Source organism: Eleutherodactylus coqui, chromosome 3 (genome assembly GCF_035609145.1).
Source record: "Eleutherodactylus coqui strain aEleCoq1 chromosome 3, aEleCoq1.hap1, whole genome shotgun sequence".
NCBI lineage: Eukaryota > Metazoa > Chordata > Amphibia > Anura > Eleutherodactylidae > Eleutherodactylus > Eleutherodactylus coqui.
Window position 1 is genome coordinate 246,712,104 of NC_089839.1, and position 14,051 is coordinate 246,726,154.

Here is a 14,051-nt window from a genome sequence, read left to right on the forward strand (position 1 = left end):
ACTAGAGGAACTAACGATATATCATGCTGTTTGATTTGGCACATCTTGGAGCATGTCAGACTCTTTACTCTTTATTACACTGCCTCTTGGGTGGTATATTTTACGCCAGTAAGTCATTAATAAATCTGATACATTTCTTGACTCAACAAAGCCACAATCATATTCTAATTATACGACCCAAAGTGCAGAACGTGTTACAAATTAGTATTTTGTTTGGCACAAAACTATATTAAATGTTGCAAATATAAAATGTACCAAAAGTATGACGGAATACAAGCCAGCAATCAGATACAACCACATGTCCCATCTGTCCGAAACTAGGGCAAGCAGTATACCGGAGCAGTCTGGGCAGGTGAGTATATGGGAAAATAATGATAGCTAGACACAGAACTGGACAGATTCTGCATTTCCAATCTGAACAGAAAACCCTGAACTTTCCCAACTGGACTTCGAAACAGAGCTCTTGCCCCGAAAAGGGCGACCCCACTGCTTGCAGGTGGAAAGGTTTGAAGTCAGAAAGAAACCAGGGAATTGGAACAGGTACTACAGAAGGACAGAATGCAGAATGCCAAAAACAGACACTGACTATTTAGGTATTTCTGATGGTAAGGGTGATCAATGAGTGGAACAGGTTGCCACGGGGTGTGGTTAGTTCTCCTTCAATGGAAGTGTTCAAACAGAGGCTGGGCAGACAGGATTGGACTGTCATGGATGATTTAGTGATCCTGCATTGAGCAGGGAGTTGGACCCAATGACCCTGTAGGGCTCTTCCAACTCTACAATTCTTTGACTACTGACCACAGACAACAGACATATGCTGAAAGTCCTGATAGGACCAGAATATTAGGAGTATAACTGGTGCCCTCAGTAAGGAGGAGCCACTATATATATTGTAAGAAAGCTGCTAACTGGGCTCTCAATCAACCCAGCCAGCCCATCAGCTAAATAACACTAATAAGTTTATTGATTAGCTGGCTGGGCTGTCAATCACCAGCCAGTCCTACAGCTAAACCACAGCAGAGAGATGTTTAACCCTTGATGACCAGGACTGACTGAAACACATGTACACCAGTAGGCGCATGACATGATCTGGAACTGACATAGTTTCATCCCCCTAGACCTGATCCAAACCATGGAAGAAACCGGCACCACCAGCGCTGTGACACACATTAATATGCCTGCCCCATTGTGTTATCTGTGGTACAGCACTGCCGATAAACATTATGGAATATTTTAAGTGAATGAAATATCATGGTGCACAAAAAAATAGTCAAATGAAACATTCATTTGTACTACATTTGGAGATACAACTTTTAAAGAACATTGCTCCAGAAAAAAAGTAATCACTTGTCAGTGTACGTAAATGAGTCATTTTCTTCTGACAGCTTATTAAGAACTCTCTTTAGTTGTGTCATAGTTATGTCTGTTTCTAGAAATACTGAGTGACAACCAACATTACAGTTCCCATAGGGGTTGTCACACATTTTTACATGCTGTATTACTGAAAATTTGCGCAGTTATGGAGCAACGTGGGAGCCAGTCAATGGCCTGTGAAAGCTAAGTTGCAGTCCATATGGATGCTTTAAAAGCAGCCACGTTGTTTCTGATTTTCACATACATGTACAGTATAGTTATAAAAGCTACTGAATGGAACCTCTGACAACTTTTAACTTCTTTGTATATTTTGTGACACAGTAGGTTTACATGCAGTCCTATGAAAATAACAGATTATGATAGCACTCAACTCAAAATCTGCCACCTTAGTAGAATGTATAAATAAGTTGCCATTCTCGTAGTAATTCACTGTTTTACAAACAAGGTTCTGTGGAGCCCCAGGGTTCTTTGGAACCAGACCAGAGGTTCCCCAGATAACAACAGCAAAGAGCAGTAGGAATGACAAACTAATTTCAACTTGCCGGAAAATACTTGGCATGACGCTAGGCAAGTCAAGAAATCTTGACCGGAATATGAAATTACAGAATGTATTCCTGAGGAGTGGAATGTAGAATGTTCAGATTTCATAGTGGTAACAAGATTGGGAATTGATGGACTAAGGGTTTTGGGGTATCTAAATAAGCCCATATATGTCAACATGTAAAATCAGAATGACTACAAATATAAAAAATGTTGACCATCACAAATTGACAGGCTGGTTCAATAACATTTTGCCTACATAGTAATGATCTAACTATTCCGAGACCAAAGAAAAGAATAGGTGGGCTTAAGAGAAAGCTTCAACCTTTCTTTAGAGTTCTAGCTAGTCTAAGTTGGAGGTTGGTACTGAAGCCTTACATGATAGCTTTAGTCAAAAGGATATTTTCATAGTCATAAATATAGGATCATAATATTGAAAAATGTAATCTCAGAATACTTACAAATACAGTTCCAAGATAACTGACATGTTTTTGAACACGCCTTTGCTTCAAATATTGTAGCAATTTTCCAGTACCAGAAAATTTAGGACAATGGACATGAGTGCTTAAAAAATAACCTTCATTCTGGAAACCAGTGGTGGTCTTAGGTCACGGACCTCACCTATTTGTTCTAGATACATTTATCTACAACATATGGTATCAGTAGATTGTTTTTGTTAAATTGTAATGCCGGTGTTACTGATATTTGTGGCGTTTCATGTATATTATATCAGTTGCTCTCACTTGTGACACCATAAATGGGGTGTCTTCGGTGAAGGATAAACTCATGATATAAGAATAGATTTTATAATGAAAATCAGTTGTTGTTTTTTTTGCTTTTAATTTTTAATCCAAGAGACAAAGCCATTATGTAAAATTCAAGTAAAATGCATGACTCTAATGGATTAAATGTAGCAACTTGAAGATTTTTCTCAGAATTTCACGTTTCTACTTTAATTTCTATATGGCTACAAACATGATGGTATCTGTTCACTTTTAAAGTTACTTGCACGGGTTACTTTTATTTCCCCATCTATAAAGCTGTATTTTAAATTCTCAAGTTGTAGTGATTCAGCATCACTCACAATAATATTTTGGACAGTTGTTTTATTGCGAGTGACACCGAGTCACATGATTTTAACTTAATTGGTTATTTTATCTGTCTATACTGTCTGTATGTTAAAGGGGGTTTTTCCACTAAAAAAATAATTTTAACAACCGGGCAAAAGAACTAATACTCACCTCTCTTTGGCCCACCCCAGGAAACAACTGAGTGGCTCTGACGATGATCCTGAATGAAGTTAGGTGTCAGATGCAGCGAATCAGAGGCCACAGCATCATCAACTATTCTCCTGGTATCAGCACTTAAATCCTCAGTGCCATGATGCCAGGAATTTGAGATATTGTGGCCTCTGATTGTCTGCAGCTGTCACCTAACTTCCACTTAAAGGAAAATACCAGGATTGTTGCTGAAACCACTCAGCAGTGCCATCTTAACAGCATTATGGGCCCTTGGGCAAAGCAGTTTACTGCTGCCGCTACGACAACTACTGATAAATATGTAAATTGTCAATAAAATTAAACATATATTTATTTTATTGGCACTTCCAACGAAATTGGTGTTGAAACATTAAAAACATGTGCAGTAACAACTAATCAACATGCCTAAAGGGCTATTCACCTGGAAATATATATTGTATGGGGATGCAGCAGGCAAGGGACGGTGTCAATACAACTCGAGAGGATAAGCGAGTTGGTAATCAATGACCTAGACCAGAGAACCGTAAGTCTAAAGGCCCATTTACACGGAGCGATGATCGCTCAAAAATCGCTAAAAAGCGATGGTTTGAGCGATAATCGTTGCGTCTAAACACGCGGGCATCATGCACTTTTCGTGCACTGCTAGTTGATTGTTAAATTCAAGCCAGCCTAAAAATCGCCATGCAGTCTTATCAGTACCGCACGCTGAGTTCTCCACAGGTAGTGCTGATAGTATTGTTTCAGCTGTTTAACCCGTCGAAGAACAAAGGAGCTGAATGCAGATTAGAGCCCTCCGGCTATTAACCGCATTCAGGTAAAGGCTTAATTTGCATGCTAATAAGCTATTGAGTGGCTGAGTAGCTACTTAATAGTTTATGCAAAATGATTGCTCAAAGCTGTCACTCAAACTGTCGTTTGAGCTAGTTTGGAGCAATCATCGCTCCATGTAAATGGGCCTTTAGTCTCAAGGGTCTATTTTCCTCTTGCATTGTAGACATCTCTTTGTTCTTAGCGCCAGGCTACTTTACACTAGAAAGTAACGATACGATTTCCTACGCGTCCCAAGAAGATCCACACATCCATTCGGCAGAAAATCTCTCTTTGTATTATAGAAATGATGGATAATTTACAATACGAATTATGGATAATTTACTAAAAGAATTATGAATAATTTTAAAGTGAAACAGAAAGGGACAAAATTAAAGTCCTCACACATGGCATAGACAGTGAAAGTTCATTTCCCAACACACAACATTATCATATATGATATAAGGTGCATTGAAATACTAACATAGATAGATTAGTATGGGGCCCCTGTGCAAGCGCCCATCAGGCCCATGCGTTAAGTTGACACTGCCACTCAGCTGTTTACTGGAGGGTTGAAAAGAGGTGAGTATTACCTCTTTTGTTATTTTATGCTATGCCTAGCTGCTATAAAATATATTTTTATAGTGGAAAAAATCCTTTAATGACCCATATCCTATGACAAAGGGCACACAAGATAAGTGAAATGCATAAGTGGTCATTTTTTCTGCTTGCATGAATCTTATGAAGTTTCCTAATAAAGCTTGAATCTGGTTCCTCATTTTACCAGATGCTGGTACTCTTTGTGAGAACATCATATATAAGTTTAAGAAACTACAGTTTAAATAAAAATTGTTAACACAGCTTAAACGGACTGAGGAATAAATGTTACCAGCAGAAATGTCCGGACAAGAAAACAATTATTAACCCTTTCCAATTCAATATCTGACATCTTCCTACATTCTGATTGAAGCTTGTACCGTTTCAATGTCAGAAGACGTCCGATAGGGTATTCTTACCGTCTATAGCCAGCCACTCCACTGTTGGAGCCTCTCTGGTGCACACACACTGGTTTTAGCCAGCAGATGGCACTGTTGTATAACAGCAAAAAGAGAAAACCCTTTAGGAAACCCGGAATCCAAAATTGGATTGGAAAGGGTTAAAAGTAGAGATGAGCGAGCATACTCGATAAGGCAAACTACTCGATCGAGTAGTGCCTTATTCGAGTACCTGCCCGCTCGTCTTTAAAGATTCAGGTGCCGGCAGGGGACGGGGAGCGGCGGGGGGAGAGCGGGGAGAAACGGAGGGGAGATCTCTCTCTCCCTCTCTCCCCCCGCTCCCACCTGCTCACCGCCGCAACTCACCTGTCACCCGCGCCGGCAGCCGAATCTTTAGAGACGAGCGGGGAGATACTCGAATAAAGCACTACTCGCTCGAGTAGTTTGCCTTATCAAGTATGCTCACTCATCTCTAGTTAAAGGGGTATTCCATTCAACAGGTAAAATTACAAGTTTTACCCCTTCTACTGCAGCATGAGAATCTTAGGACCCCTATTGGGACTCCCACCTTTCCGACATATCCTGGGGTCTGGGGATATTCCATAAATGTTTTTGGTTGAATTATTCCTTTTATTATGTAAATATCTAAAATGTCAAGCAGATAATTTGAAACTTGCATAATACCCATTGAGATAAGCCGATCAGAAGATAAAAAAGTTCCTGTGCTTCAGGGGTACAGTGTAAGACAATCAAGTTATGTATAGTAATACCAAAATATGGGACTGTAATGTATTATCTAATTATTAATTTCAATGGGACATAGCTATGAATGTGCAATTATCTTATTGATATAAGCAAGAATGTTGGTCATTGGTTGGCCTCCAAGCTCTCAAAGTCCTACTGGTGGGACCCTTCTGGTATAAAGGGACTGCCCTTTATGTAGTTAATTTGTATTACATTATAAATGTCATGTATAATGCAATACTGTGTTTATATATGTACTTATTATCTGGAAACCATTTTTGGATTTTATTTAGAGAAGTCCATAAAACCTTATGTATATAAATATTCAGTCTGTCAGAGCCCCCTTCCCCTCATCCAATGATATACTGTATATCACTGTTACAGGACATCCCATTCCTATTGAAATTTTTTTTAAAATATATCAGTGTTCATACAAAATAATAAGAAAAACAGTACAGCAGAGAGTTCATAGACACCAAGTGCATTAATAATACAAACTGTCAGGATAGTTATCACAAATTACATTGGACTTATTTGACTATATGTGGATTATTATCCTAAAATTGGCCGTTAGGTCAAAGGATAGTAGCTACAACCCTGATAATTCACCATAAAAAGCTTAATTTATTTCTTCATATAGTATGTTTTTACTGTTATTGTCACGTATAATACGGTGCGTGTATCATCTGTGATATTTTGTGTCAATCTCCTCATTACTGCATTTCTGTTTTATTTTCTATTTTCTTTCGATTTTTTCAAGTTTTTTTCTTTTCTAATTTGATTTTTTTTTCCTTCCCTGTCTGTCCAGTTTTTTCCAAAGTAGCCCACTCTACTGTGCCACCAGCTCGAGTATCGAGTCACAAGAGAGGTAGGAAACCCTCCATTCATACAGTGGCTCTGCTTTATGTTGCGTACAGATTAAACAGATTTTATTCCACCCAAGAACATGGTCAATTTTGAGGAGTTTTTTTTTATTTTGTTTGATTTGACTTCAGTATTTAAGTAAATTCCAAAAATGGAAAAACTAAAATCATATTTATCAACAAGAAAACCTTGTACGACACAATTAAATAGCAACGGCTAGAGAAGATCCCATATTTTGTGAAGCCCCCAGTCTGGTCAAAGAACTGGATCTGACCACACATAGGCCAGTTTACATGAATTAGGGATTTAGCCATAGAAATACTAAGAATTTTGAGATATGAAATACATTTAGAGCCCTTTAAACATTTCACAAAAATAGAGAGTTCACCAATGGTTTCATTGAAGCTCCTCGAAAAGCAAACACTCAACAAAATAATAGATGGTGGTCTTCTATTAAAATGTCTAAGGCCTTAGTCACACGGGCATTTTTTCGCGCGATTAGCGGATCGCATGATGGATGCGCATCCGCAAATCGCGTGACCGGGGCCAAAAAATCGCCCAAAAAATCTGCTCCTAGCCACGTTTCATTAGAAACGGGCCGGAGCTGTCCAGCGCATTGAATTCAATGGAGCCGGCAATACAGCCGGCTCTATTGAAAGCGATGCGCTGCGGGCGAGCGCGGGATGAATTGTCGGGAAGGGCTTAAATATATAAGCCCTTCCCTGCAATTCATCCAGAAATGTGTAAAAATAAAAAAAATATATATACTCACCTTGTCCCGGCAGACGGAGTTCAGCGCGGCCGGCCTGCAGTGGGTGTGAAGGGGGTGTGAGTCAGACCTGCCCCTGATTAGCTCAGCGCTGAGCCAATCAGAGGCAGGTCTCACTCACACCCATTCAGGCCTAATACTGATCAAATTATGACCTTTAAGATAATATAACCTAAAAAATTGAGTCAATTAAAACAATATTTATTTAAGTAGGTATCACACTTGATATGGCCTGTATAGGGCTCAGCAGTAACTACATCTTATCTCTATTATGGCTATGAGGTATGGGTGCCCTGCTATCATTTATAGTCCATGTTAGATTTTTTCAGGTGCTTAAACACGTAATCCATCATAGTCATTTGCTTCTTGGAGAAAGTGAAATTAATCTACAAGGGATTAATGTAGATGTCTGTACCGTGTGCCTAAGATAACCAGACACTTGGCTATTACCACAGGATTTGCAATTCCATTTGTAATCCAAGAACTAAAGTGTCTTGTCTATATTTTCAGTTCAGTTATTCCGTTAATAACAATCCAATACAAACTCTGCATATATAGTATGAATCACAGTAATACATCAACATCTTTAATTAGCAAAAAGGAAAAGCATTTTAAATGTTGAGATAATAGATTGTAGTAGCAATGAACACAATGACACAACGATCCATGAAGCTGCTGTCAAGCTAGATGCGAAAGACTTCATCCAGTTTGGACATAATTAGTTGTCCTAAAAAGGATGGATCTGCACACATTACATTAACATGTAGTACACTGAAAAAGAAACCAAACGTGAGAAAACGGGGAATCTGACCCTGACCAACTAATGCAATAAAACCCTACCTAAAAACAGAGCACACACCCTGATGAGGGCAACCCCCTGTCTAGAACCTGAGGTGACCCTAACTCTCACTAGGGATAATGTTTACTACAGAAAATAACAAAGTATTTGTTATAAATGGAAACAAGCATGCAATAAACCAAATAAAATAAAAAAAAAACAAAATTAAAAATTTAGTCAGGAGATACAAAATATCCTTTGCACCAAACAGATTTATCTGACAGCAGAATATGGTAGAAGCTGCCAGCTTGAATGAAAACACCTTCAGACTAGAAGTATAACCAGCGTCCTCCATAAAGAGGAGTCAGAATAAATGTGTAAAGACAGTGTTAAGGCAGCAGAATGCAGTCCTAAGCTCTCACTCACAACCTGAAGGTTGCAGGTTCATTCCCCGCGTGGTTCAGGTAGGTGGCTCAAGGTTGATTCAGCCTTCCATCCTTCTGAGGTCGCTGGGGGGAAGGTGGGGGGTAAAACAAATTACCTGAAAGCGCTGCAGAATAAGTCGGCACTTTCCCCCAAAGATTTTTTTTTTTTTAAACACACATACTGCTCACCAAAAATCCCTACTGGAGAAATCCACTAGATGTAAATGCTATTTTTACAATTCAGTTCACATATATGGGGCTGTTGTGGATTTATTGTACTAAACCCACCTAAAAATCCCACAAAGAATCTGCCATGCCTGAATATGACCTTAATGAGCTAATCTTCATGTACATACAACCATTTTTTCCCAAAGGCCCTTACAAATGCATCACTCCTTGTTAGCATATTGAAAAATTATTTAGAATGTATTAGCTACGATCTCCACAGAAATAAAATTAGAATTGCAATAAACCAAGTTTTCCATGCTAAAGGGCCGTAGACGTTTCCAACATACAGTCCTAGTGCAGGTAATTCCATGTGATTCACTTTAGAGGAAATAAAGATACCGTGTTTCCCCAAAAATAAGACACTGTCTTCTATTAAATTTTGCCCCAAAAAGGGCACAGTGTATTATTTTCGGGGGGCTTTATACTCACCTGGTCCGTGGCATCCCGATGCCTCCCGATGGTCTTCAGCAGCAGCGGCGCTGCAGTAAACTTTTGAGCAGTAAGCAGTGATGTCATTCACTGAATGGCTGTGATTGGCTCATCAAGTGCTGGCTGTGATTGGCTGCTGGCACTCAATAAGCCAATCACAGCGCTTGCTTTGCTGGAGGTGGGGTATTCAAAGCCCTGTCACCAGCAGAAGCTCAGCTGTGAGACGAGGAGGACGAAGTTTACCGCAGCCCCGCCGGAGACCATCGGGACGGCGCAGACCAGGTGAGTATTGATTTTTTGTTCCGGGGGCGCCTTAGCTAGGTTCTATTTTCCAGGGCGGGTCTTATATTTCAAGCCTCCCCCGAAAACCCAATAGGTCTTACTATCGGGGTAGGACCTATTTTCGAGAAAAAACTTTCTGTTGTTCCAAACCATCAATTTACTAGAGTCCAAGTATAGTGGATGTTTACTCTCCAAACTCGGCCCCATCAACTCTTACCATATTAGTTTTAGAATGTTTGCAGATATTACATTGCGGTGAATGGTGGGTCTTTCCTAGCCCATCAATATCACAATAAGTCACCAATTCACACATAGTAATACAAATGATTCTGGAGTTTCACAAAACTGGCAAGTAATAAAGAAGTGATCATGGGAGCAGACATTCTTGGAGATGTGCTGACAGTAGTCCCATTGGGGAACCATCCAATCTGTCTCTACACAGCTGATTAAAGAAACAATATGTGTTTGAATGGATAACAAATGCATATTAAGGTTTAATGCCTGTTAGAAGGAATGTATCATCAGAAAATTACCTATTATATAAATCAAGATTTTGTAAAACATATTTTTTAGAGTTAACCCCTTAAGGACATGGCCTATTTTGGGCTTAAGGACGCACCGATTTTTGGCAGATTTTCATCTCCATTTTTCAAAGGCTATAACTTTTTTAGTTTTCCGTCTACATGGCCGTATAAGGGTTTGTTTTTTGCGTGGTGAACTGTAGTTTTTATTGGTGCCATTTCTGGGTACATAGACTATATTATAAAACTTTTATTAATTTTTTTATGACAGCAGGGAGAGAAAACGGATCAATTCTGCCATAGATTTTTGTTTTTTTCTTCACAGCGTTAATCACGCTGTATAAATGACACACTACATTTTTTCTGCAGGTCGGTACGATTGCAACAATACCAAAATTCTTTTTTTTAGGTTTTTCCTTTTTTCCGCAATAAAAACCCTTTTTTGGAAAGGTTTCTTTTTTTCTATATTGCTGCATTAAAAGTTCTATAACTTTTTTTATTTTTCAATGGACGGGGTCTGTGAGGGCTTATTTTTTGTGAGACGAGCTGTAGTTTTTATTGGTAGCACTTTTTCGTACATACGGCCTTTTTGATCACTTTTATTGCGCTTTTATGTGAGGCAAGATAAAAAATAAGCATTTTGCATCAGTTTTTGGGTTCTTTTTTTAACATTTTTTGCCGTGCAGGTTAAAACGTGTGTTCAGTTGATTGTACACGTCGTTACGGATACGGTGATGCCAAATATGTTGGATTAAAATTTTAAAAAAATTGTTTTATGCTAATATGGGAAAGAGCACAAAAAAAGGGGGTTTTTTTACATTTTTTTTTTTACATATTTATTTTTATTACATGATTTTTATCTTCTTTTTACACATTTTATGTCCCTGTGGGGGACTTTCACCATAGCACCTATGATTTCTATGATAAGCCATTGGAGGACTTCTGTCCTGCAATGCATTATCGCTTGTATTAGCGATCACAGGCACTGGTAATACAGGGCGCCTTTAGCTGGCATCCTGTTGCCATGTCAACGCATCAACCTGCCTGTGATTTCATTGTGAGATCGCAGCAGGGAAGGGGTTAACAACAGGGGTCGCTGTCTTGATGCACCCCCGCTGTTGCAGTGGGAAGCCGGTTATCAGTGACAGCCTGCTCCCGGATAGCGCGGGATCTCTTATGATCTTGCGCTATCACCGGGATGCAAATGTATGTCCTGTTGCGTTAAGTACCTCTCTGCCAGGACGTACATTTACATCCTGTGACAGGAAGGGATTAAAAAGTATTTTATTGAAGAACTACAAGGTACATAGAGGAATGAGTTTACATTCAAGATATGCATCAACAATTATATGATATCATTTCCTATTAAACTCAAACTACATAGCTACCTGCATGGTGAGAGGAGGATGCATCTATATGCACTGCTCAGTCAGTAAGTAACGGCCATTTTTCTGTGATTGTTTTTAATTCTTGATTTCCCCTTCTGTGATGCAAACTACATAGCTCTTCCATTTTATTAAACACTATCAATAATTAGAGAGAAAAAAACAGATCTACGGTCACGTCAGGCATGCCCAAACCTTGACTCAATAGCAGGGGAGAGGGGGAAGATGCCCGACAACCTGTAGGGCTTGAGCCTCTGCTAGTAATATTTTGATGAGTGGAGTATGAAGAGTGTGGTAAATTCTGATTATGGGGTCGAAACACCCAATACCTAAACAAACTCTGTCACCTACTATTAGCCCCACAAGCTAAGCTTAAGAGCTAAAAGTAGGTGACCTGCTGAGTTCGGGGAAGTAAGTGTTATGCTTATCTTTCCCGTTGTTCCCCCAGTGTCAGCACTGGAAGCCACTGCTCAGTGCATTGAGCGACGCTGCTAAATAGTCCGCCCTTTATAAAAGCAGAACCAGCGGACTACTTTGCAGCGCTACTCAATGCACTGAGCGGTGGCTTCCAGCACTGACACCAGGGTAATGATGGGGGAGTTAAACATAACACTTACATCCCCGGACTCAGCTGGTCACCTACTTTTAACCTATAAGCCTAGCCTATAGAGCTAAAGGTAGGTGACAGATTCCCTTAAAATCAGTGTTTTTCAACTCCAGTCCTCAGGACCTGACAACAGGTAATGTTTTTTTGGATATTCTATAGTAAGAACACCTGTGGCAATGTCTGAGGCACCGATAATAATTACATCACCTGTGCAATACTGAGGAAATCCTGAAAACATGAGCTGTTGGGGGTTCCTGAGGACTAGGGTTGAGAAACACTACTTTAAATAGTTTTGGTGATTTTTAATTTTCGATGTCACTATATATATATATATATATATATATATATATATATTTATTTATTTATTTATTTTTTTTAAATCCCCAAAACCTAATCATAGGCTGACACTTCCTGTTCTTTAGAGAAAACTTTTCAGTACTCATATCATAACCATCAGGGCTCCCACCCACTGGCGTTTTTTCTCCACTGCGATGCGATTCTAAAGTTAAAGTCTCGCATCGCAGTGCGAGAAAAACGCAGGCAGATATCCCAAAATCGCTGGGATATCGCTGCGACATCGCCAGTCTTTTCAATGGTGCCAGCGGCAGCAGCGCTAGCCCCATTGAAAAGATATGGAGAATGCCGCTGACTTCTGTCACAGCTGTGGCAGAAGTCAGCGGCATGCTATCCCATTGCTTTCAATGGGATCGGCACTGCTGCCGATCCCATTGAAAGCAGTGGTTTCTGACAAGCCCTGCAGAATGATTATCAGAGAAGGGCTTGAAATATAAGCCCTTCCCCGATAATCATAAAAAAGTGGTGAAAAAAATGATAAAATAGTTACTCACCTCTCCTGCTGTCAGCCGCGTCCTCCGGCTGGCTCCTCGGCACTGCTACTGAGCTCTTTCAGCAGACAGGGATTTAAAAATCCCCGCCTCCTGAAAGGGCTGTGCAGATTGGCTGAGGGCTCAGCCAATAGCAGCTACTGCCAATAGCAGCTCAGCCAATAGCAGCTACTGCTCTTAGCTATTCATTCATGAATAGCAATATCTTAGCCCCCAGCCAATCTGCACAGCCCTTTCAGGAGGCGGGGATTTTTAAATCCCCGTCTGCTGAAAGAGCTCAGTAGCAGTGCCGGGGAGCCAGCCGGAGGACGCGACTGACAGCAGGAGAGGTGACTAACTTTTTTTATTATTTTTTTCACCACTTTTTTATGATTATCGGGGAAGGGCTTATATTTCAAGCCCTTCTCCGATAATCATTCTGCAGGGCTTGTCAGAAACCACTGCTTTCAATGGGATGGGCAGCATTGCCGATCCCTTTGGATAGCATGCCGCTGACTTCTGCCACAGCTGTGACAGCTGTCACAGCTGTGATAGAGGGTTCCTTCATCCCCGCGGTCCCCGCAGGGATGAAGGAAACTCCTGCCACAGCTGTGGCAGAAGTCAGTGGCATTCTCCATATCTTTTCAATGGGGCTAGCGCTGCTGCCGCTGGCCCCATTAAAAAGACTGTCACAGCGATATCGCTGCTCTGCGAGAGTTTTCACTGACTCTCGCAGCGCAGTGAGGAAAAAAACGCTAGTGGGTGGGAGCCCTCACAGAGATGGTTACAATGTAACATAACATATAGATAAACATTTATATATACATAACACAGGATCCACCAATGACAATGGGTGCTGGTCACAGCTTACCCCTCCCCCTTCCTGCACAGGTAAGAGAGAATGCCTACAAAGCCTTCTCATAGAAGTCAATGGGTCCCCTCCTGTTGATTGAGTCTGCAGACTGTAGGGCCATAACTGTAAATGTTGTTAATTGCAGAATAAGATGGCAGCCCCTATAGTCATGTCCAGACAACCAAATAAAAAAAAATGTACAATTAGAAAATAAAACCCCATTAGAAAAATAGAATGTTTCATTATTCGGTTTTAATTAGTAAATTAAATACAGGTGACACAATCCCTTTAAAACCATACTTTAATTTAGAGGGTTGGTTCCAACATACTAAGTAGGTATACTGCTATCGTATATACCATCATTTTC

The 14,051-nt window shown here is 40.1% G+C and overlaps 1 protein-coding gene across 4 annotated transcripts in view; it reads left to right on the plus strand.

The window, feature by feature from the left end:
- The window catches only part of NTNG1 (netrin G1), a 276,714-nt gene that overhangs the window by 190,241 nt on the left and 72,422 nt on the right, over positions 1 to 14,051 (plus strand). For 2 of the 4 annotated variants that reach the window (XM_066594724.1, XM_066594725.1), the window contains exon 6: positions 6,528 to 6,587. The exons of 1 other annotated variant lie outside the window; for it this stretch is intronic. In XM_066594724.1, coding sequence (XP_066450821.1) covers positions 6,528 to 6,587 — 60 coding nt within the window. Of the gene's footprint in view, positions 1 to 6,527; positions 6,588 to 9,660; positions 9,671 to 14,051 lie in introns of all 4 variants that reach the window. One more of the 4 variants, XM_066594726.1, reaches the window with a different exon arrangement.